We start from the raw sequence: 24,651 nt of genomic DNA, 5'->3' as shown, positions 1-24,651 counted from the left end.
GACTCGCAGTTTGGTATTCTCATCAGTTTGCTGTTGTTCCACATCCTCTTACTCAGCTTGGATATAACAGCTGCAGTTTTTGCAATACCTGTGTTGATATCAGCACCCAGTGATTGATTGCTGATGATTATAGGGCCTAGAAATGTGAAGCTATCAATAACCTCCAGCATGACATTGTTATTGCTGATGGATGGTGGTATGACAACATCCTGGACTATGATATTTGTCTTCCTGATGCTGATGATCAAACTAAAGTCTTTACAGGCACGAGAGACACTATTCATTTGCCACTGAGATGTTCCTCAGTATGGAATGTTCGTGCGCCCATTATCAGAAAGGAGCTATGATAGCGACTCCGGCTTAATTTCGTTTGCCCATATTTTCTGCAGAGCCATGGAAAACAACAACTTGCATTTGTATAGCATCTTTAACATCATATAATGTTCCAGCACACTTTACAGAAGCATTATTAAACAAAATTTGGTACCGAGCCACATAAGGGGATATTAGGACTGGTAACCAAAAGCTTGCGAAAGAAGCAGGTTTTAAGGAGGAACTTAAAGGAGGATAGAGGGGTAGAGAGGAAACTCCATATTTTAGGGTCTAGAAGACTGAAGGCATGGCTGGGATAGCAATATAACAGAAATGGAAACGGAGAAAAGCCAGCAATGTTGGAGCTTCTCTATCATAAAAAAATAGAGCACTTGTGCTTGAGGGCTTGTGCTCATCATTCCTGGATCTACATTAGCTCTAGTTTTTAAAACTGAGGTTAGAAAGCTAAACCAGCAGTTTTAGTCAGGCCTTAGACTTCCTTATCTAGATTCACCATCAAAGTATCAAAGTAAGGTGCAGTTTGCAAGCAATACCTCAAGAAAATATTGTGTTTTTTGTGACCACCAGATTAGAAGGTCCTGTTGTAGCAATTTTCTACCTTCAGAAGAAATAGCTGATAACTACTGAGCTAAGGATTGTAAATTCAATGATCTACTGAACCTTATATCCAGCATAGCAGATACTTAAATAATAAATCACATTTAGATGAAGGCAGAGAGTCATTAGGGCATTCAGCCCATCAAATCGAAGCTGGAAGACTTTAATTTAGAAAAAAAGTAGCAAAGCACTTCAGTGGTGCAAAGGGTAGGAATTTAAACTTTACTGAAAGGATGACAGAGAGGGGAACCTCTGAGGCACTGCTGTCAGTGGTGGAGTGAATGTGATGGGGAAGGGGAATGAAAGTACTGCAGACGAAGGTGGAGGCATGGAGAGTTCAGTATCATTTCCAGGTCAGGAGGAGGTCATGATGTGGGAAGAGCGGGGCCATACTGTAGGAATTTGAAGACATGGCTGGGATTAAAGTAGGAATTTAAGTTTTAGACTTTGCAGGATTGGGAGCCAATGTAGGACAATAGGGACTGGGGCGACAGACAAGCTAGGCAGTGTGGTATAGGATACAAGCATCAGATATTTGGGCGATTTGGAGTTATAGAACAGGCAGAAAGCTGTTAAGGAGATCACATGAGTGTTGGAACCTGATGGCAATGAAGATGTACCAAAGCTTCTATGGTGGATAGGCTGATAGTGGGGGATCAGTAATGTTTTGGAGGCAGAAGGAGGTGCTCCTTCTGATGCAGAGGACATGGAGGTTGCTCAGCTCAGGTTTCAAGCGGATTTCAAGGTTAAAAATAATCTGGTTCGGCCTGAGACTGTGGCTAGGAAGGAAAATATACTCAGTATTGAGGGAGTGGAGGAATGAGTTCAGCCGGAGAAGCTGGAGAATGTTAGGACCCATCCTGTTTAGCTGGAGAATGTTAGGACCCATCCAAGAGGAGCACAAAGGCAGTTAGAAACATAGTTAGGGGGTTGAGGGAGGTCTGTGAGAGGCAATTATCCTGGCCTGCAAACGGATGAAACATTTTCTGGTCTCTTTGGTATCTTACGATTCATATTTGGTAGTTTTCCATGAAATAACATCTGCTTTTGTACAATTGTTCAAATTCCTTCTCTGTGCAATACTACTGATAAATAATCAGAGATCTCCTCCTCTAGGAAACTCTACCGCTCTTCACCACCCACTATCAGGCAAATAGGAAGGATTTACAGGCTGATGATCAACCTGTTTGGCCACATTATGCTCGCACCTTCCTTGGCCATCAAGTCCTGCAGTGGGTCTTGAACCCGGAGTTTCTGGCCCAGAGGTAGGAACACTACCCCAAGACCACCAGAGCTCATCTATGTCTGAAAATTTAGTTACAAGGGTAATGAAAAGAAGCTAAGGTGCATGGCACTCATGAATGTCTCCGCCTGTGCAAAAAATATAAACCATTGCCGAAGACCTTTTGTGTCATGCGCCAAAAGGAAACCAAAAAAGGTGGTTTTGACAAGATGCAAAAAAAAAATCCACGTCAGCCTCCCAGGGCATCATTTGCCAGTGGAAGGATATTAAACACTGTTCAACTTGTGCAACGAGATGGTTATACATTTCTTTTATCATGCTCATTGTAAAGAATGGGGCCAAAGTCAGAAGTCTGTGCAACAAATGAACAATTTGCATCAACAATGCTCCCTTAAGGTAGCAAAGCATGACAAGGCATTTCACAGGAAAGTAATCGGAAAAGATGTTGGGACGATTAGGGAGACAGCAAACGCAACTGAAGGTTGCAAAGATTTTTCTTTTACCTCAAGAAAGATTAAGGTGCCAACAATGGTCAAAACAGATTCAAGCTGTTTTGATTAATTTAGTGAAAAGGTAGTCAATGAAGCATACTGAGCACAGGATTAATGCTCAGACAAAGATAACGAATAAGGAAGAATGGAACTGTGTCTCATCAACTAGATGACAACAGAACCATTGTCCTAGTTCAACCCCAACTAATAGTGAAAACATTTGTCTAAACAGTTGGTTGATGAAAGCCACCATTGCACACTGCAAAAGCATAGTCGCAGTTTATGTCATCAAGGAAATCTTCGGTTTCGAATGTAATATTAAAAAGGTGTCATCTATCATCACTTACTGGATGACTATTCAAACGTTTATGGGTAACATTCTAAAATGAACCACAAGGGTGTTTCAGTAATGAAGATGGACAACATACTTTAACTGTAAGAAATCTATTTATGCAGGCTACTGTATATTGTTGTCTGTAGAATTAACGGAGCATGGAGCAAGGAAATATTGTTTCCTCAATAACGGATTCTTCCTCCAGCAAATATTGTAGAATGCGTACTGCTCCAGATCTTCCCCAGCTCACTGGAGGTGTCAATTTGAGTTAGATGCGGAACTTAATAACTAAGACGTAGCAAATATTAATCTACTGATTAACTGATCAGTTGAAGGTCATTGACCTGAATTTTAACTCTGTTTCCCTCTCCACAGATACTGTCTGATCTGCTGAGTATTCCCAGCATTTCCTGCTTTTAGTTCAGATTTCCAGCAACTGCCACATTTTGCACTTCTTTCAGATATTAATCAAATTACTTTTTCTCAAGACACGCAGGCTTGGGTTTTGTGGTAAAAATGGTGAGGCTATCAATGCCCACTGCTACTAAACATTAAATTGCACAGCAACTTCCAGTGACTGCAGTTAAAAATGGAAATCAGGAAGCTGCTGTCCTAGTCGCCTTGCTAATTCACAAGCTTCATAACATTGGTATCTTGCCAAGAGACTCACCATTAAAGTACAAGGAATGCATGACGATGCTGTACGTGCCCATGAAACTTGCCAAAAAGAAAGAACCTCTGGCAGCGAAAATTTAAAATTGTGAAGCTTCATTCCTTCAGATTTGAATTATTAGAGATTTAAAATAAACACTTCCCAGTTCAAAATCTGTTTTGCTCATTAAGATTTCTTTAATCGGGTTGATTAAGGAGGCACGCAATTACTTGCCCTGTTCACAGAAGTCCCACGACCCCTGCAGAGGTCAATGCACTTAAACAGATTCTGTAAAAGCCCATAGAAAGTCTGTGAGAACGTTTAAGTGTGATGAACAGTTGCGACCACAAAATCCAGGTCAATGTTTCTCCAATGAACTCTTGTACTTAACATGTCAGTTTCCAAATTCTGCAGTTTCTTTCTGACTTCCATCTCCACAATGAAAACCCACTTGGAGGGCCTATGGCATCTTTCATGCAAAGATCTTATGTTTGTTCACTGGATCTGTCCCTAGATGATGGATGTAATTATTGACAAATCCATTTTGTTTCGTATTCCCTCTCTCCACCCGTTATCACCTTCGCCCACCGTCCCCCCAACCTGCCCCATGTAACTTGCTATTCCCCAATGAAAGCAGCACTCAGACATCCTGATTCCAGATTTTCACCGACTCTTCTAAACAGTTACTCGCCCCCACCAGGAACAACGCAACCATTACTGATGAGTGCGGCAGGACCACAATCAGGAACTTAACAGGCAGCAAATTCCCTGGGCAAACCAATTTACATGTGCACAAGTGTGCTACCAAGGTCAGTCATTTCTAACCTTAACAAAATACCACTGAAAGCTGTGCAGCAGTGGAAGAAAACATTTTGTTGCAAGTATGTATTTTGTAACATCTCTCATTGACAGTTGCCACGATACAACGCTGAACAGCACAACTCTCAAGTTGCTGTAAAACTCAGTGTAAGTAGGTTGCACCTTCCTACATTTCTTTGGTTTACAAGCCCGCGGGTCAACTGACACACCAGCATGCTCAAATGGAAAAGCAGTGGGTGCCATTTCAATATCAATGTACAAATACTTAAAACCATATAGTATCTTTTAAAGAGAAATTATTTCTCATGTTAAGAAACAACCTGGACTGCAGCACAAGGTGTTGCGTTAGCAGTATGACCAATACATTGCATCAAAGGTCAAAAGTAATCATAGCAGGAATTTAAAAATTAATCTTCTCCTCCCACCTTTGTTATTAGCCCCAATATTTCTGACAAGATAGAAAAAACAATGTGACTCGGTCCTCAGCTCTGAAGCTGATCAACAAGAAACCACAGTGAGACACAGACCAACTTGCTCTTCCCTCCATATCAGTGCTCCACTTTTGCCTTGGCTTAGGCTAGCTGAAAGGGGTGGGAGATGTGGGGGCTGCACCCTAAGTGGCACCAAGGCAGGAATGTTGGGAATTAAGTAACATTAATAGTGGCATCTGTAATTCCACAAGTGCAGCTGTTGTCCTGAAAAGGCTTTGCTTCCCTATTCGTCTGTTTGGCTTTACACCTCAAAGCAGTAACTGCAGGCTTAGATTTACATTCCTGCGAGTTACTGTTTCTTTATTCTTTCACAGGAAGTGGACATCGCTGGCTAGGCCAACATCGATTGTCCATCCTGAATTTCCCTTGAGAAGGCGGTGGTGGTGAGCTGCCTTCATGAACCGCTGCAGTCCACGTAGTGTAGGTACACCCATAGTGCTGTTAGGGAGGGAATTCCAAGATTTTGACCCAGCGACAGTGAAGGAAAGACAATATAGTTCCAAGTCAGACATGTGTAACTTGCAGGGGAACTTGCAGGTGTTGGTGTTCTCATGCACCTGCTGCCCTTGTTGTTCTAGGTGATTGAGGTTGCGGGTTTGGAAGGTGATGTCAAAGGAGGATTGGTGAGTTGCTGCATTACATCTTGTAGATGGTACACACTGCTGCCACTGTGTGTCAGTGGTAGAGGGAGTGAATGTTGAAGATGGTGGACGAGCGCAAATCAACTGGGTTGCTTTATCCTGGATGGTGTCGAACTTCTGAGTGTTGTTGGAGCTGCAATCATCCAGGCAAGTGGAAAATATTCCATCACACTCCTGACTTGTGCCTCATAGATGGCGGACAGGCTTTGGGGAGTCAGGTGGTGAGTTTATCACCACAGAATTCCCAGCCTCTGTTCTGCTCTTATAAGCCACAGTATTTCTATAATGTGTCCAGGTCAGCTTCTGGTCAATGGAAACCCCCAAGATGTTGACAGTGGGGGATCAGTGATGCCACTGAATGTCAAGGGCAGGGAGCTAGATTCTCTCTCGTTGGAGATGGTTATTGCCTGGTACTTGTCACAGAGGTCTACAGCACAGAAAAAGGCCCTTCGGCCCATCGACTCTGTGCCTGTCAAACAAATAGATAACTATTCTAATCCCATTTTCCAGCACTAGGCCCATAGCCTTGTATGCCATGGCACTGCAAGTGCACATCCAAATATTCTTAAATGGTATGAGGGTTTCTGCCTCTACCACCCTTTCAGGCAGTGAGTTCTAGATTCCCACCGCCCTCTGGGTGAAAAAAATTCTTCCTCTCATCCCCTCTAAACCTCCTGCCCCTTACCTTAAATCTATGCCCTCTGGTTATTGCTCCTTCCACCAAGGGGAAAAATTCCTTCCTGTCTACCCTATCTATGCCCCTTATAATTTTATACCCATTAATCATGTCCCCCCTCAATCTCCCCTGCTCCAGGGAAAATAACCCCAGTCTATCCAGTCTCTCCTCATAACTAAAACTCTCCAGCCCAGGCAACATCCTGATAAATCTCCTCTGCACTCTCTCTAGTGCAATCACATCCTTCCTATAATGCGGATTCCAGAACTGCACGCAATACTCCAGCTGTGGCCTAACCAGCGCTTTATACATTTCCAGCATAACCTCCCTGCTCTTATATTCTATGCCTCCTAATAAAGGCAAGCATCCCATATGCCTTCTTAACCACCTTATCTACCTGTCCCGCTACTCTGAGTGACTGATGGACATGCACAACAAGGCCCCACTGATCCTCTGTACTTCCCAGGGTCCTACCATTCATTGTGCATTCCCGTGCCTTGTTTGTCCTGCTCACTACCTCACGCTTATCCATATAAAATTCCATTTGCCACTGATCAGCCCATCTGACCAGCCTGTCCATATCCTCCTGTAATCTAAGGCTATCCTCCTCACTATTTACCACCCCACCAATTTTCATGTCATCCGCGAACGTACTGATCAACTCTCCTACATTAAAGTCTAAATCGCTTATATATACCACAAACAGCATTAGACCCAACACAGATCCCTGTGGAACCCCACTGGACACAGGCATCCAGTCATAAAAACGCCCCTCGACCATCACCCTCTGCTTCCTGCCACTCAGCCAATTCTGGATCCAATTTGTCAAATTACCTTGGACCCCATGGGCTCTTATCTTCGTTATCAGTCTCCCATGCGGGACCTTATCAAAAGCCTTAAGAAGTCCAAGTAGACTACGTCAAATGCATTGCCCTCATCTGCACACCTGGTCACCTTTTCAAAAAACTCAATCAAATTGGTCAGACATGACCTCCCCTTAACTAAACCATGCGGACTGTCCTTGATTGATCCCTGCCTCTCCAAGTGTAGATTAACTCTGTCCCTCAGAATTGCTTCCAATAGTTTCTCCACCACTGAGGTTAGACTGACTGGTCTGTAGTTCCCAGGTTTATCCCTTCCTCCCTCCTTGAATAATAGTACCACATTGGCTGTCCTTCAGCCTTCTGGCACCTCTCCTGTGGCCAGAGAGGTATTGAAAATTATTGCCAGTGCCCCTTCTATCTCCTCCCTTGCCTCACTCAACAGCCTGGGATACATTTCATCCGGGCATAGAGATTTATCTACTTTTAAGCCTGCCAGACCACTATGCACCTCCTCCCTTTCTATGCTAATTTCTTTAATTATATTACAGTCTTTCTGCCTGATTTCCTTGCCAGGTTGTCCCGCTCACTTGTGAACACCGACACAAAGTATTCGTTTAGAACCCTACCTACATATTCCGGCTCCACACACATATTACCACTATGGTCCTTAATGGGCCCTACTCTTTCCCTAGTTATCCTCTTACTCTTAATGTGCTTGTAAAATAACTTTGGATTTTCCTTTATTTTACCTGCCAATGTTTTTTCATACCCCCTTTTTGCTGTCCTAACTTCCTTTTTAAGCTCCCCCTATGCATTCTATACTCCTCTGGGGCTTCCGCTGTTTTGAACCCTCAGTATCTGCCATAAGCCTCCCTTTTTCTCTTTATCCAATTCTGTATATCCTTTGACATCCAGGTTTCCTTGGATTTGTTGGTCCCACCCTGTGCCTTTACTAGAATATGTTGGCCCTGTACCCTCCCTATTTCCTTCTTGAACGAGTCCCATTGCTCTGATGCAGATTTACCTAAAAGTAGCTGCTCCCAGTCCACTCTGGCTAAATCATATCTGATCTTATTCAATTCGGCCTTCCCCCAATTTAGAACTCTGATTTCTGGCCCATCCTTGTCCTTTTCCATAACAACCTTGAATCTAACGGAGTTATGATCACTACCTGCAAAATGCTTCCCCACTGATTCCTCTACCACCTGCCCAGCTTCATTCTCTAAAATTAAGTCCAGGACTGCCCCCTCTCTTGTAGGACCTTCTACGTACTGGCTTAAAAAGCTCTCCTGGATGCATTTTAAGAATTCCGCTCCCTCTAAACCTATCACACTATGAGTAACCCAGTTAATATTGAGGAAGTTGAAAACCCCGACTATTACTACCCTATTATTTTTACATTTCTTTGAAATTTGCCTACACATCTGCTCTTCTATTTCTCTGTTTGGGGGCCGATAGTACTCTCCCAGCAATGTGATTGCTCCTTTTTTGTTCTTCAGTTCTACCCACGTGGATTCATTTGAGGAGCCATATCTCTAAGGTGTCATCCTTCCTTACTGCTGTAATTCATTTCTTGATCAATATTGCGATACCCCCTCCTCTTTTACCTCCTTCCCTGTCTTGCCTTCAGACCCTATATCCTGGAATATTGAGCTGACAATCCTACCACTCTCTCAACCATGTCTCTGTGACATAGTTCAGTGGCATGAATGATACTTGCCACTTATCAGCCAAAGCCTGAACGTTTTCCAGGTGTTGCTGCATATGGACACAGACTGTTTCAGTATCTGGGAAGCACTGAATGGTGCTGAACATTGTACAATTATCAGCGAACATTCCCACTTCTGACCTTAGGATGGAGAAATCGTCATTGATGAAGCAGCTGAAGATGGTTGGGCCTAGGACACTATCCTGAGGCACACCTGCAGCAATGTCCTGGGACTGGATGATTGGCCTTTAACAACCACAACCATTTTCCTTTGTGCTAGGTATGACTCCAACCAGTGGACAGCTCCCCCCCACCACCCCAATTCCCAAAGACTTCAATTTTGCTGTAAGAATTTAATTTTTTTTAAAGGAACTTTGACTGACTGTATGCAATGTAACAAGGTACTAAAGCTCCTAAAAAGATACAGGAAAAGGGAAGATGTAAGAGAGCTGAATGAGAAAAAGTACTTACAGGTGGTATGTTGCTATTAATCCAAGTTGGGTTAGGCTTTATTTCATCCCACATAATTAATCCCCTTGCCAGAGTCTGAGGAAAGAATCAGAAACATAATATGCATAACAAACAAAAGGACATTCTTTACAATCTATTGATACCCAATACACTCCCATGAATTATTTGTTGACTGGTAGGAGCAACTTTGTTCCAGTTTCCTTGCCTCTCTCCAAGGCCTTAAAATCTACCCTTTGACCATGTTTTTGGTCACCTGTCTTATGAGTTTTACACATGGTTCAGTGTCAAATTTTGTCTGGTAACACTCTTGTGATGTGCCTTGTATCGCTGTTGTAGTAGATGCATATAGATGAAAAGAAAATAGTTAGAAGTTGTCAGGAGAGATTTCAAATGGGAGGATCATGGTAATGGTCATTGGGTATATGGGGGATATAGTGGATGCTGTGTGCAACCAGACTTTAGTAATCTCCCACATGGTAGCTTATCATAGACATGACTACAGAAGATTGAGGAGGATTGAATTAGGGGGAGGACAGAAAACTTCGTTAAAATGTTAGAAGTAATAAAGAAGAGAAGGATTTAAGGGCAAGTTTTTGTCAGAGTGGTTGAAACTGGGTAGTAGTGTCATATGGGGTTCAGTTATCAGGCCACTTCTGTTCACTATGCACAACAGTTATTTGGATATAGACCTAGAGGAAGTAGTGTGAAGATTTGCAGATGGTATCAAAATAGGAGGAGCGTTCTTTAGAACCCCAAAGGAAACTGCAAAGAGATAATAAGATGGGGGAATCAGCTTAAATGTGGCAGATGGAATTTTGTTAGCATCTTTGACATGAATCATTTTGCATTAAAAATATCAGTAATTATACCCTGAATGGAGGCAGACGCAGTGCCATGGAAGAGCAGTGATACATTATAGGCAACACCTCAGGTTGAAGAGGCTATTTAAAAAAAAAATAATGGTGTTCTAAGTTTTGCCCTCAAGAAGTAGGAGATATTAAAGCCAAGACGTGAGTATGAGTCCATTTAAAATCTAAAGACCTTGACTTTGCTGTAGCAGGGCATGTAATAGTGATTGCCATTAGTCAGGCTTGACCTTGCTTAGGTTTTACAGTTTGCACTTATCAAGTTGCTGAAAATGCAAACTGTTAACAGTGCAGTGAGAAGCAGGGCATCTGGGAGCCAAAAGAACATGCAAGCAACTATGCATCTCCATAATCAAACTGAAGGATTGCAAAATTAACAGTGCAAGGACGAAGAATAAAGTGCAAATTCAGAGCACTTGAGATAATCTCAAATCAGGTACAGAAAGATAACTAAAGAGAAAGATTGGGGAAAGAAAAAGCGAGACAAAGGAAAAGGCAATTAATTTATTTTACATTATAAAAATCGCTAACTACAATTAAAACCTGAAGGAACGAGATTCCACATGTGCAATAGTTAATCTTCAGTGCCAGGGACGCTCTTCGGCAGTAATTAATACATATCACATCATTAAAAGTGAAGATTTGAATACACAAGACTTCATTTTCTGTGGTGAGTTTAGTTTGTATTGACCGCACAAATAGCAACTTGACGCCATTCAATGCATTCAATGATGAGGCAGACAGCGAGATGCTCTTTTTGCAAAATTAACGGCAGGATGGTGACTCTCAGACAGCAACTTTTCAATATAAGTTTAACTGTGCATCTGCCCCTGGCCTGAAGTTGCTGTACCACTGGGGCATAAATAACAGTGAATACCATTAGACACGCTGTTCATTTGACAGGAAAATATGGGCCTATAAGATCTTAGTTACAGAACTGTGTGCAGTTTTGGGGTCTGTGCGGTAGGGAGGGTATTAAGATTTCAGAGAAGGCACAATGCAGATGCTGCCTAATGTGAAGAGATACAATTAAGAAACTAGATTTGAAAAATTGGGACCTCTGTTGCTAGAACATATCACTGTTATGACAAAAGTGTGTAAAAATATAAAAAGTTGGGGAAAAATCAGGCCATTTACAGAGATGTGGAGTCTAGAATGAGAAGCCATAAATACAAGATTCAGAGATTAAGATCAGAGAACAGAGAAACCTTCCTTAGAGTCTGCAACTCTCAATTCCGAGTTAGTGGCTGAGGTAGAAAATATGTCAACATTCAAGATTAGAATGGATAGGTGGATGAAGGGCAAGGGAACTGGATGGTTAACATCTTTCTTATAAAGGGGTGTTCAGTACTGTAAGAAATTCTCCAACTGTGACCTAGGTCTTGTAAGAATTTAAGCCATTTCCATGTTTTTGTACCTAACGTGTTCTTTTAAATCCCCTTGTACCTGCACTCCCACCTTTAAAGATCCATAAACTAGAACTTCTGCCCATTTAATGACCAGATAATCCAGCTCCCTGACATCTGCATCTCAGTTCTGTTTCCATTTAGAGCACTTCTCCCTTCACTACCCCTTGCCACAAAATGAACCACTTCTCTGCCGTGAATGGAAATCGCCCATTCTGTGAACCTGTTGACAATCTCATAAGTCCTATGTTCCTAAGAGCAAGACTAGCCCATTCGCCCCTTCGAGTCTGTTCCGCCATTCAATAAGATCATAGCTGATCTGGTTGTGGTATCAACTCCACATTCCTGTCTGCGTACCCCCCCCACCCGAGGTATTTTGGAAGATTATAATCAATTCATTTAATGTCTTTGCAGCCAATTCTTTTAAGACCGTAAGATGCAAGCCATCAGATCCTGCAGACTTGTTAGCCTTTAGGTCTAATAGTTTTCCCAGTTCCTGTATTCTTCCTCACATTTTGCAATGCCCCTGTTGATTAGGTAACAGTAGCAAACTTCAGTGACGTACTTCATGTGCCTATGTCTGAATCCCTTACTTAGTTATAAAACACACAAGATGTGCTCTCACAGGCCCATGGGACCTACAAATAAATCTTGCCAATCCAAAACACATCTGTTGCCATTCCACCTCCAACACCCCCACCCACTCCCTTTGCTTTTGTCCCTGGCCACCTCTGTATCTATGTGGGTAAATTCTCTCTAGTTGTGTACAATCTCCATGACCCTTTATCTGTACACAACGTTCTACCCTGTTTCATATACCTATAATAAATGCATGGCTTGCGTACTTTGGTCCCAGTCCAACAAATGAGAATGCTGTTCTATTTCTATTCAAAGACCGTTATCACAGAATCTGCTTCATGCTGGTTTGTTTGATCTTATTACCTACCCGCATTAAAAGAAATTCTGGCTTCACAAAGTCCAACAAGTACTGAGTGTCCGGGGCTCGGAGCCAGTCTGCGATAGATCTAAGTAATATACAAGAAGGGTTAGTTATACTACATCCAGCATTGCCTCCTCCTAGAATGGCAAACACTAATGCAGATACCACCTCCCCAGGAGGATCGGCTGCTGAGCATTTGATGAAACGTTGAGGATGAGGAGTGAGGGGAAAAAAAAGTCGAGATGGAATTGGAGAAGATGCAAGCTGCTGGCTCAAGGTCTCAGTTAGTTCCTGTGTCCGTGGCTTTAGGCCAAATAGGGACTGCTTAGAAACATTCTTGTATAGTGTTAAATGAGCATTCCATGGCTTGTACATTTACAGCTTGTAAAACTTGGAGGCATCCAACCCACCTCTAAACAATGCCACACAACCGTCTAACTGAGCTGCAGACTATCAAGAAAACTGGAAACTGCAGAATCCTCTGCAGCGGTCACCAATCCTTTCACCAACTCAGCTTTGCAAACCTCAGGCTTTACTTCTGCCTGGAAAGCGTTGCAACCAAAACTGTCAACCTTTCTTTGAAAATTGGAAATTTCGTCACAAGCAATTTATATTTCAAGCTTGTTTAATAAGGAAACAGTCAATTCTTTGCTTTTACCTTTTGCCTGTTAAACAAGTTTCTGGTAGAAGGACATTTGAGTTAAAAGAAACTGCAGTCAGAGAGCTATCATTCATTACAAGTTATTTCATAGATGCTGAAAAAGCAGAAATAGTCTTTGCTGATAAGAGATTCAGCAAGCTGACAGGCTTTGCTAGCTGTAGCTGTAGCCATAAATCTTGAAAATTAAGGAATGTACTCAAATTCTGCTCAGTTGTTATTGTTAAACTGAGGTCCAGCTAACTGGATGAGGTAATAACTCAAAACATGCAAATTCTCATCCAGGCAGAGTGAAATAAATGTGTTAGAATAGATATTTTAGAATTCAGCAAAGTTGGCAACCATTCCCTTTTGAGCTCGAAACCTAGTGAACTCATCGCTGAAGAATTTTACCTTAAGTGTGTAATTATTATCATTATATATGTACCACTTTTGGCAACAGTTGCCATTGTATGCTTGCTTCCTATGAAAGCCAATAAATATCTTTGAACCCTATTATCTTGTGGAATAGCTTATAAGAACATCCATATTTTTTATCTTGCTTCAGAAGAATAACCTCTCAGTACTGATCTACCTGCTTTACATTTACAAACTTTTGCTGCTCTCAGCAGCCCAAGGGCAGGGCAAATGGGCATTGGTCTGACAATCAAAATTAAAACCATTACAGAATTGTGCATCATAATGCTCATCGTTATAGAAAAAAATCCATTCCTAAATCTTGATTAAGCATGGTAAAATCGTCAGCTACTTGGCAGCTAGCATACAAGAAAGGGACTTTAATTGAAGAAAAGCTGTCATGTGCCACAGAACAGGGCTGCATCCTTGAAAGTAAAACCACCAAGCCTCAACTGATAAAAATGGGGTGCCTAGGTCATGCTGTTGGATTAGCATGTTTAGAAATGGAATGGCAGAGGGTGATGAAGGTAGTGGTAAAATGCTTGATTCAGGATAATAGGGACCTCTGCTACTGTTGAAGCAGTGGAGATTGGTGTGGGGGGGAGTGGTAAGAGGAGGTCCGGCCACTCACCATCAGCTTCAGCCAAGTCCGGTGAAAGGAAGGAAGGATATGGTCGCACTAGAGGGAATACAAAGGAGATTTATGAGCATGTTGCCAGCAACGGAGAATTTTAGCTATGGGGAAAGATTGGACAGAGTTGGTTGGTTGTCTTTGGAACTGGGGAGGTTGGAAGATTTATAAAAATATGATGGGCTGAGATAGTGTGGTTTGAAGGACCTACTTCTCTTACTAGAAGGGTCAACAACCAGGGGCATAGATTTAAAGAAATTGGCTGTAAGAATGCGGGAAGGAGAGCAGAAATGTTTTCAGCCAAAGAATAGTGAGGGTCTGAAACTCACTGAATGTAAGCGTAGAAGAGGCAGAAACCTTCATTACAGAGATATCAAACTGCATTTACTCAGCAATAACCAGCTCACCACTGCTCAGCTTGAGTTCTGCCAGGAGCTCGCAGCTCCGGATCTCATTACAGCCTTGGTCCAAAAATGAACAAAAGATCTGAATTCCAATGGTGAGGTGAGGTGAAAATGGCTGTCCTTGACATCAAGGCCTTATTTGCCTGGATGTGGCATCAAGGAGTCCTAGTAAAATTGAAGTCAATGGGAACCATGGAGAAAACTCTCAAGTGCCGGAGTTCCTCAGGATAGTGTCCGAGGCCCAATCATCTTCAGCTGCTTCATCAGTGACCTTTCCTTTGTCATAAGGTCAGAAGTGGGGATGTACGCTAATCATTGTGCAATGTTCAGCACCATTCTCAACTCCTCAGATACTGAAGCAGTCTACCCAGGGTGCAGCAAGACATGGACAAAATTCAGGCTTGGGCTGATAAGTGACAAGTAACATGTGTGTTACACAAGTGCCAAGCAGTGACCATTTCCAACAAGAGAGAATCTAACCATCTCCCTTGACATTCAACAACATTATCATTGCTGAATCTATCACCATCATATGAAACAGCAGTTGTTTATAGGCCATCAAACTGTAATGGTAAGGTTTGGCACATTATAAATCACGAAATTAGAGATGCATGTAATGTGCATAGCACAGTAATAATGGGTGACTTCAATTTACACATAGGCTGGGTTAACCAAATCAGCAATAATTCTGGGGAGATAGATTTCTGGAACAGTGCTTTGAGGAGCCAACTAGGGATTGGGCTATTTTGGATTTAGTGTTGTGTAATGAGTAAGGGCTAATTAATAACCTTGCTGGTAAAGGTGTCTTTGGGAAACAGTGACCATAATATGATAGAATTTTGCATTAAGTTTGCATTAGGTCATTCTGAAACTAGGGACTTAAATCTGAAAAAAGGAAATTATGAAGGTATGAGAGGCAAGTTTACTATGGTGGATTGGGAAAATACACAAAGATTTGATGGTAGACAGGCAATGGTGAGTATTTAAAGGAATACTACATGGTCTACAACAGATATACATTCCTCTAAGGCACAAAAACTAAAGCAAAAAGTAAATTAACTGTAGTTAACGAAAGTAGTTAAAATTTGCATTAGATCAAAGGAAGTGGCTTACAAGGATGCCAGAAAAGGTGGTAAACTCGAGGACTGGGAGCAATTTAGAACCCAGAAAAGGAGGACCAAGAAACTGATTAAGGGAAAAGAGAATATGAATGCACACTAGTGAGGAACAAAAAGGTGGACTGTAAAAGCTTCTTCAGGTATGCGGAAAGATTAGCTAGGACAAATGTGGGCCCGTTAGAGGTGGGGACAGGAGAATTTATAGTGAGAACAGGGAAATGGCGGAGAAACTAAATGGAGAAACTTTGTGTCTGTTTCACAGAAGATGACACAGAAAATCTCCCAGAAATGCTAGGCAGCCAAGGGACTTGGGAAACTGAGAAGCTAAAAAAAAATTAGTATGAGTAAAGAGGTAATATTTGAAAAGGTAACTGGATTGAAGGTTGATAAATCCCTTGGACCAGACGGGTTTCATCCCAGAGGTAGAAGGAGGTGGCTAGAGAGATAGTGAATGCATTGGTGGTTACCTTTCAAAATTCTATAGACTCTGGAAAGATTCTTGTAGAATGGAAAGTAGCAAATGTAATCCAGTATTTAAGGAGGGAGGAAGAGGGAGAATGGAGAACCACAGGCCTTGTTAGTTTGAAGTCTGTAGTATGGAAAATGTTAGAATCTATTATAAAGGGTGTGATGACTGGATATTTAGAAAACAATGGTAAAATTGTGCAGACATGGGTCAGCATGGGTTAATGAACGGGAACTCATGTTTGACAAACTTGTTGGAGTTTTTTGAGGTTATTACTTGTATCATAAATAGAGAAGAACCAGTGGATGTGGTGTAGTTGGATTTTCAGAAGACTTTTGATAGTAAATAAAATTAGAGCGCACGGGACTGGGGGAAATACACTAATATGGATTGAGAATTGCTTAACAGACAGAAAAGAGACAGTAAGTATAAACCGATCGTTCTCAGAATGGCAGTCTGTTACTAGTTGGGTACAGCAAAGATCAGTGCTAGGTCCACAGCTGTTCACAATCTATATAAATGATTTGGGTGTGGGGACCAATTGCAATATTTCCAAAATTGCTGATGACACCAAAGTGGGTGGGAATGTAAGTTGTGAGGAGGATGCAAGGAGGCTTCAAGAAGGCTTGGTCAGGCTAAGTGAATGGGTTATAACATGGCAAATGGAATATAATGCGAATTTTTGTAAAGTTATTCACTTTGGTAGAAGAAACAAGGCAGCAGAGTATTTCTTCAATAGTGAGAGGTTGGGAAGTGTGGGTGTCCAAAGGTACCTGGGTGTTCTTGTTCACGAGTCACTAAAAGTTAGCATGCCGGTGCAGTTAGAATGGCAAATTGTATGTTGGCCTTCATCGCAAAGGGATTTGAGCACAGGAGTGAAGATGTCTTGTTGCAGTTGTAAAGAGCCTGAGTGAGACCTCACCTGGAGTATCGTGTCCTCTTATCTATGGAGGGATAGACTTGCCATAGAGGGAGTGCACTGGAGGTTCAGCAGATTAATCCTTGGGATGATGGGATTGTCTTATGAGGAGAAATTGGACAGACTGGATCTGCATTCCCTAGAATTCTGAAGAATGAGAGTGACCTCATTGAAACTTACAAAATTCTTACAGGGTATGTTAGGGTGGATATAGATAAGATGTTTCTCCTGGCTGGGGAGTCTAAAATCAGAGGACATAATCTCAGGATAAGGAGTAGGCCATTTAAGAATGAGATGAGGAGGGATTTCTTCACTCAGAGGGTGGTGAATCTTTGGAATTCTACATCCCAGAGGGCTGTGGAAGCTCCATCACTGAGCATGATCAAGACAGAAATTGATAGATTTCCAGAGACTAATGACATCAAAGGATATGGAGATAGTGTGAGAAAGGGGCATTGATATAGATGATCAGCCATGATCTAATTGAATGGCGGAGCAGGCTCGACAGGATGAAAGGCTTACTCCTGTTCCGATGATCCTATTGCTTGACCAGGAACTGAACTGGACCAGCCACATAAATATTATGGCTGCAACAACAGGTCAGAGGCTGGGAATTCTGCAACATGTTAACACTTATTGGCTGCTTAAAGGCTGTCCAACATCTACAAAGCACAAGCCAGGAGTTTCAAGAAATACTCTCCACTTGACTGGACGAATGCGGCTCCAATATCCAAGAAGCTCAATAGCATCCAGGAGAAAGTAGCCCATTTGATCAGCACCCCATCCACTACCTTCAGCATTCACTCCATTCCATGCCCCACCAATGTACAGTGACAGCATCTTGTAGTGTACCATCTATAAGATGCACTGCAGGAACTTTGACAACACCTTCCAAACCTACACCCCCGACAACAAGAAGGACAAGGGGCAGTAGATGCATGGAAACACCCCCATCTGCAAGTTCCTCCCCAAGCCACACACCATTTTGGCCTGGAATTATATCGCTGTTCCTTCACTGTCACTGGGTCAAAATCCTGGGACTCACTTCCTAACAGCACTGTGAATCTACCCACAGCACATGGGTTGCAGTGATTCAAGGCTCAATACCACCTTCTCAGGGGAAACTCGGGACGGGCAACGAATGCTGGCCTAGCCAGTAATAACAAAAAGGCAACAAACCAAGAGTAGAAAAATGGGATGTTGTTGGATTACTCTTTTTAAGCTAGCAAGATACGATGGGCTGAATAGCCTCCTTCAATGTCATTAATTTTCTCCCTTTCAGGCTGAAACCACACATCTCAACAATACACCACGGAAATGACATTAAGTTTTCTTGCCAGACTGGACTCATTCTTCATAAGATGATAGTTGTTTAAGATTAATGGTAATGTGAAAATTGATCACTCACTTCCGCTTCCTACTGCAGGATCAGAAAATTTCTTATTCCATTTTACAATTTACTTTGACAGTAATTAGGTTACTCTGAGATAATCGGCTTTGCATTTAAATAGCATCAACATTCAATACAGCCTGGTTCACCCCCTCCCTTTAAAATGCACCTTAACTCCCGCTGCTTTGACCAAGGTTTTGGTCATCTGTCCCAACATCCCCTTATGAGATAAAAGCAAATAGATGTGTTTGGTGGTGGCATCATGCTGGAGTTGGTGGAAATAGCGGAGGATGATCCTTTGAATGTGGAGGCTGGTGGGGTGAAAAGTGAGGACATGGTTCTGGGAGGGAGAGAAAGTGAGGGCAGAGACGCGGGAAACAGGTCATACATGGTTGAGGGCCCTGTCAACTACAGTGGGGGAGAAACCTCAGTTAAGGAAGAAGGAAGACATGTCACCTTATGGGACTTCGTGTCAAATTTTGTTTGTTCACACAGAGTTTCTACAGGTATTTAAAAAGGAAAAGAGTAAATAAAGTGAGTGTTGGTCTTCTAGACAGTGACAATGGGGAGTTATTAGGAGATAATAAGGAAATGGCAGATGAAACAAACAAATATTTTGCTCCTGTCTTCACTATGGAAGAAACAAAAAACATTCCAGTAATAGCTGTAAATCAGGAGGTGGAAGGGAGAGAGGGACATGGTGAAATTACAATCACTAGGGAAACGGTACTGAGCAAACTGATGGAGCTGCGGGTTGACAAGTCTCCAGGTCCTGATGGACTTCATCCAAGGATCTTAAAAGAGGTCGCTAATGAGAGAGCAGATGCTTTGGTGTGAATCTTCCAAAATTCCCTAGATTCTGGAAAGGTTCCATCAAACTGGAATGCAGCAAATAGATCCCTCTATTCAAGAAGGGAGGGAGGCAGAAAACAGGAAACTATAGGCCAGTTAGCTTAACGTCTGTTGTGGCAAGGAGTTAAGAGTCAATCACTAAAGAGCTTATGGCAGGGCACTTAGAGAAACTCAAGGTAATTGTGAAGAATCAGCATGGTGATGGAGGGGGGATCATTGAACATATTTTAAGCAGAGGTGGATTAATTCTCTTACCTAACAAGAATCTAAGGTTATCGGGGATAGTTGGGAATGTGGAATTTGAAACACAAACAGATCAGCTATTATCTTATTGAATAGTGGAGCAGGCATGGGGGACCGAATGGCCCACTTATGCCCCTATTTCGTATGTTCGTACACTGCTGTGAAGTACCTTGGGATGTTGTACAATCTTTAAGGAGTTATATAAATGAAAGTTGTTGTTGTTGTGGTGGTGGTTTATCACTATGCGTTAACTCCTTTGAAAATAATTTAAATTAAGCTGCCCACTATGCACTATCCAAGCAATCCCATGCCTTTGCTTAGCTGAGCATTTTATCTCTATTTTACCATACCTGTTGTTCGTTTTCAAATAAAGTAAGGCTAAAGCCAGCGTAGCTCCAGGGCATGTAACATCCACATTCACAGTGTCCCCTTCCTGTCAAAGAGAAGAATTACAATCAGCCTCTTCAGAACCACTAAAAACAAAATCTAGCCCTAATGCAGCAATTTTCCTCTCCAACACCAAACTTTAAAAGTAGAGTAGAGTGACTCAAGGGTTTGGATACACATATCTTTAAAAGAGAGAAGACAAGCAGTAAAATATGCAATGTACAGAATTATAGTATTTTTAAAAACAGCATTAGGGTAGAAAGAGATAATACTAAACCCGTGCAGATCATTGGCTCATTGCATTGGGACCAGATTTGAGCTGAGCAGCGTCAATGTGATGGAATGGCTGCAGAGGAGGCCCACAAAAGTGACCTGAAGAATGAGACACTTCGATGATAAAAAGTGGTTAGAGAAACTGGGCTCCTGCCATTACAGCGAAAAGGTTTAAGAGGAGATCTGACCATCTTGTACAGGGTTTTGTAAAGATACATTGGGAAAACCATTTCCATTGGCCAGCAGATTGGGAACTAGAAGACGAACTTCAGGTCGTCACCAGAAGGAAAAAGGGGAAGTTAGAAGAAAGTGATTCATTCTGAGCATTTATTACTACAGACATGGAATGCTCTCCCAGAAGTGGTGGTGGAAAATAGAATCCACAACAGCTTTGGAAAAAAAGGGAAGTAGATAAATATTTGAAGAAACAAAAATAAGTTGGGAAAGGGCAGGAAATGAATGGGACAAAGTAGGCAGCTCTTTCAGAGAGCTGGGGTAAGCAGGGTGAGTTGGAAGGCCTCCCTCTGTGCTGTAAAATTCTATAGACTTCATTATTCATGAGTTTGACATAGAAACTCTGAAGCCACAATGTAAAACTGTCCTTCAGGCTTTGTAACATTTGTGAATATCGTACATCAACACAATTGAATAATGAAATGGAAATGCAGACCTTGATTTGGTAACTGGGTGATTTGTGCTTCTCTCTGTGGATTCCAGGTTGGGCACGTCTGTGTCCTCCTACCATATATTGGTACAGCTGGTCTGGGACATTCAGGTCAGACATGCCTATCAAGTTACTCCCATGCTACAAGGTAAGACAACAGAGTAAAACATGTTATCATCAACACAGAGAGATACAAGTACCACTTCTTGAGCTTAAGTTCAATTAATTAAATAAAGCTGGAATAAAAATCTGACATCAGTAATGATGGTCACATAACTACCAAATTGTCATGAAAACCCATCTAGTTCACTGATGTCCTTAAGGGAAGGAAACCTGCTGTCCTTACCCAGTCTGGTCTATATGTGACTCCAGACTCTCAGCAATGTGGCTGATTCTTAATCGCACCCTGAAAACGCCGAACAAATGTCCCATCTGTACAAAACCAGTATGAAAAAGTATAAGGGATCGGATTCGGACACAACAAAATTGAGAGAGCTGTCACACTGCCTAGTCAAGGAATAGCCTGACAGTCATATTCTCAGAACCATAGTTTATAGCTCCTCTATCACCTTCCTTGGGTAAGACCTGTCCCTCTGCTAGAACAGACCCATCAGGAGTAGCATCAGTATGGTATACAGTTAGAAGGAGTGGCCCTGAGACTCCATGAAGTCTCATGGCATCAGGGCAAACTTGGGAAAAGTGGAAGATGGTGAGGTCATTGAAATGGAACTGGATTACTAACCTAGAGGCCCTGACTAATGGTTTGGGGAAACAAGCTCAAATCCCACCACAGTACTGGTGCAATTTAAATTCAATTAATTAACAGTTCTGGAACTAAAAGCTAGTCTCTGTAATGGTGATTACGAAACTACAAGATTGTTGTAAAACCTTTCTGTTTCACTCATGTCCTTTAGGAAAGAAAATCTGCTATCCTTACCTGGTCTGGTCTACATGTGACTCCAGGCCCGCAGCAATATTATTAGCTGTCCTCTGGAATGGCCTAGCAATCCACTCAGTTTAAGGACAATGGGATAGGCAACAAATGCTGGCCTTGCCAGCAATGCCTATATCCCATGAAAGAATTTAAAAAAAACACTGTGCTAAATTGGATAGATTCAGAACAGATCTGGGCATCCATGAAGCAGTGTGGGTCATCCCAGCAGCAAAACTGTTTTCAACCACAATCTGAACTACATGGCTCAGCATGTCCCTCACTCCACCACAAGAACACAAGAAATAGGGACAGGCGTAGACCACACGGCCCATCAAGCCTGTTCCATCATTCAATACGATCATGGCTGATCTTGGGTTTTAACTCCATTTTCTTGGTGACTCCCCATATTCCTTAATTCCCTGAGACACCAAAAATAGGTCTATCACAGCTTGAAATGTATTCAACAATGGAGCATCCACAACCTTCGGGGATAGAGAATTCCAAGATTCACAACCCTTTGAGTGAAGTAATTTCTCCTCAGCTCAGTCCTAAATGATTGGCGCCATATCTTGAGACTTAGCCCCAGGGTTTTAGATTCCCTGACCAGTGGAAACTCTCTCTCAGCGTCCCTTCAGAATCTTGTATATTTCAGTGAGATCAACTCTCATTCTTAACGCCAGAGAATATAGGCCCAATTTACACAGCCTCTCATCATGAGGCAACTCCCTCATCCCAGGTACCAATTTAGTGAATATTTGCTGTACCACTTCCAATGCAAATATCCTTTCTTAAGCGTGGAGACCAAAACTGCATACAGTATTCCAGATGCGGTCTCACCAAAACCCTGTATAACTGTAGCAAGACTCTTTTTTCTTTTACTCCAATTCCTTTACAATAAGGGCCAACATTGCAATTTGCCTTCCTAATTGCTTGCTGCACCTGCATACTAACTTTCTGCATTACTTGTACAAACACACCCAAGTCTCTTTGAACATCAACACTTACAAATTTCACACTTCTTAAAAAAATATTCTGCTCTTACGATCAAAGTGAATAACTTTACAGTTCCCTATATCAAACACCATCTGCCATCTTGTTGCCCACTCACCTAACCTACCTATATCCCTTTGCAGCCTCTCTGTATCCTCCCTATAGCTTACCTTTCCACCTAGCTTGGCATCATCAGCAAACTTAGATACATTACTCTCTGCCTCTTCGTCTATGTCATTAATATAGATTGTAAATAGCTGAGGCCCCAGCATTGATCCTTGCGACACTCCACCATTCATTGCCTGCCAACTTGAAAAAGCCCTGTTTATGCCCACTTTTTTTTCTATCCAATTACTAATCCTTTAACCATGTTAATATATGACCCCAAATCCATGAGCCCTTATACTGCCCATTAACCTTTTATGCAGCACCTTAACAATGCCTTTTGGAAATCCAGGTATACGACTTCTTTGGTTCCCCTTTATCTACTCTACTCATTACAATCTCAAAAAACTCAAAATAAATTAGTCAAAAACAGGATTTCTCTTTAGTAAAACTATGCTGGCTTGTTCTAATCATGCTATGCTTCTTCAAGTGAATTGTTAATATTTCCTTAATTTTCACAACAACTGATGTTAGGCTAACCTGCCTGTAGTTCACTGTTTTCTTTCTCTCTGCTTTCTTGAAAAGCGGAATAACATTTACCAACTTCCAATCTGATGGAACCATTCCCAATAAGGAATTTTGGAAAATCATAACTAGCACATTCACTACAGCTAGCTCTTTTAGAACCTTAGATCGTAGGCCATCAGTTCCTGGGGATTTGCCAGATTTTAGTCCCTTAAGTTTCTCTAATACTTCATCTCTGCTGATATTAACTTCTCCAATTTCCTCATTCTTTTTAGCCCTTAGGTTATCGGTTATCATCTATTTCTGTAATGGAACTTGTGTCTTCTCATGTGAAGACAGACAAAAAATATTTACTCAATGCCTCCCTTTGCCATTTCCTCATTTGCCATGATAATTCCTCCTGTCTCTGTTTCTAAGGGACCAATGTTTACTTTAACTACTCTCTTACTTTTTGTATGGTGTCAGGGTCAAGGATGTCACGGAGCAGCTGCAGGGCATTCTTCTGAGGAAGGGTGAACAGCCTGAGGTCATGGTCTACGTTGGTATCAATGACTTAAGTAGGAATGGTGATGAGGTCCTAGAAGCAGATTTCAGGGAGCTAGAAAGAAGGTTGAAAAGCAGGGCCTCTAAAGCAGCAATCTCAGGATTATTTCCAGTCCCACGTGTTAGTGAGCATAGAAAAAGGATAATTGACAGATTGAAAACTGGCTGGAGTGCTGGTGTAGGAGGGAGGGCATCAGATTTCTGAGGCATTGGGACTAGGTCAGGGCAGGTGGGACTTGTACAAAATGGACGGGTTACATCCTAGTAGGTCCAGGACTAACATCCTCCTAGGGAGATTCGCCAGTGCTGTCAGGGAGGTTTTAAACTAGATTGGTCGGGGGGTTTGGGAACCTGAGAGGGAGTTCAGATTCAAGGGGGCAAAACTGGTAAAGGGAAGTAGAAAAGTAGAAAGCAGAAATGGAAGACGGGTAAAGTATAGGCAAGCATCAAATATAATCAGAATACAGAACAAAATTAAAAAAGTAGAGTTAAAGGCACGCTATCTGAATGCATGTAGCATTTGGAAAAAAGGCTGATGATTTGAATGCACAAGTTGAGGCAAATAGGTATGATTTAATTGTCATTACGGAGGCGTGGCTACAGGGTGACCAAGATTGGGAATAGAATATCCAAGGATATTCGGTATTTAGGAGGAAAAGGC

At 42.0% G+C, this 24,651-nt stretch overlaps 1 protein-coding gene across 4 annotated transcripts in view; it reads right to left on the bottom strand.

Moving 5' to 3' along the window:
• anapc1 (anaphase promoting complex subunit 1) overlaps nucleotides 1-24,651 on the bottom strand; it is a 216,889-nt gene that overhangs the window by 75,718 nt on the left and 116,520 nt on the right. For all 4 annotated transcript variants that reach the window (XM_041188482.1, XM_041188480.1, XM_041188483.1 and 1 more), the window contains 4 exons: nucleotides 20,900-21,034; nucleotides 19,920-20,002; nucleotides 12,499-12,577; nucleotides 9,281-9,355 (listed from right to left, as the gene is read on the bottom strand). In XM_041188482.1, the coding sequence (XP_041044416.1) occupies nucleotides 9,281-9,355; nucleotides 12,499-12,577; nucleotides 19,920-20,002; nucleotides 20,900-21,034 (372 nt within the window). The remainder of the gene's footprint in view (nucleotides 1-9,280; nucleotides 9,356-12,498; nucleotides 12,578-19,919; nucleotides 20,003-20,899; nucleotides 21,035-24,651) is intronic.

This window comes from Carcharodon carcharias, chromosome 5 (genome assembly GCF_017639515.1).
Source record: "Carcharodon carcharias isolate sCarCar2 chromosome 5, sCarCar2.pri, whole genome shotgun sequence".
In the NCBI taxonomy this organism is placed as follows: Eukaryota; Metazoa; Chordata; class Chondrichthyes; order Lamniformes; family Lamnidae; genus Carcharodon; species Carcharodon carcharias.
This window is presented reverse-complemented; position numbering and strand designations above follow the sequence as displayed.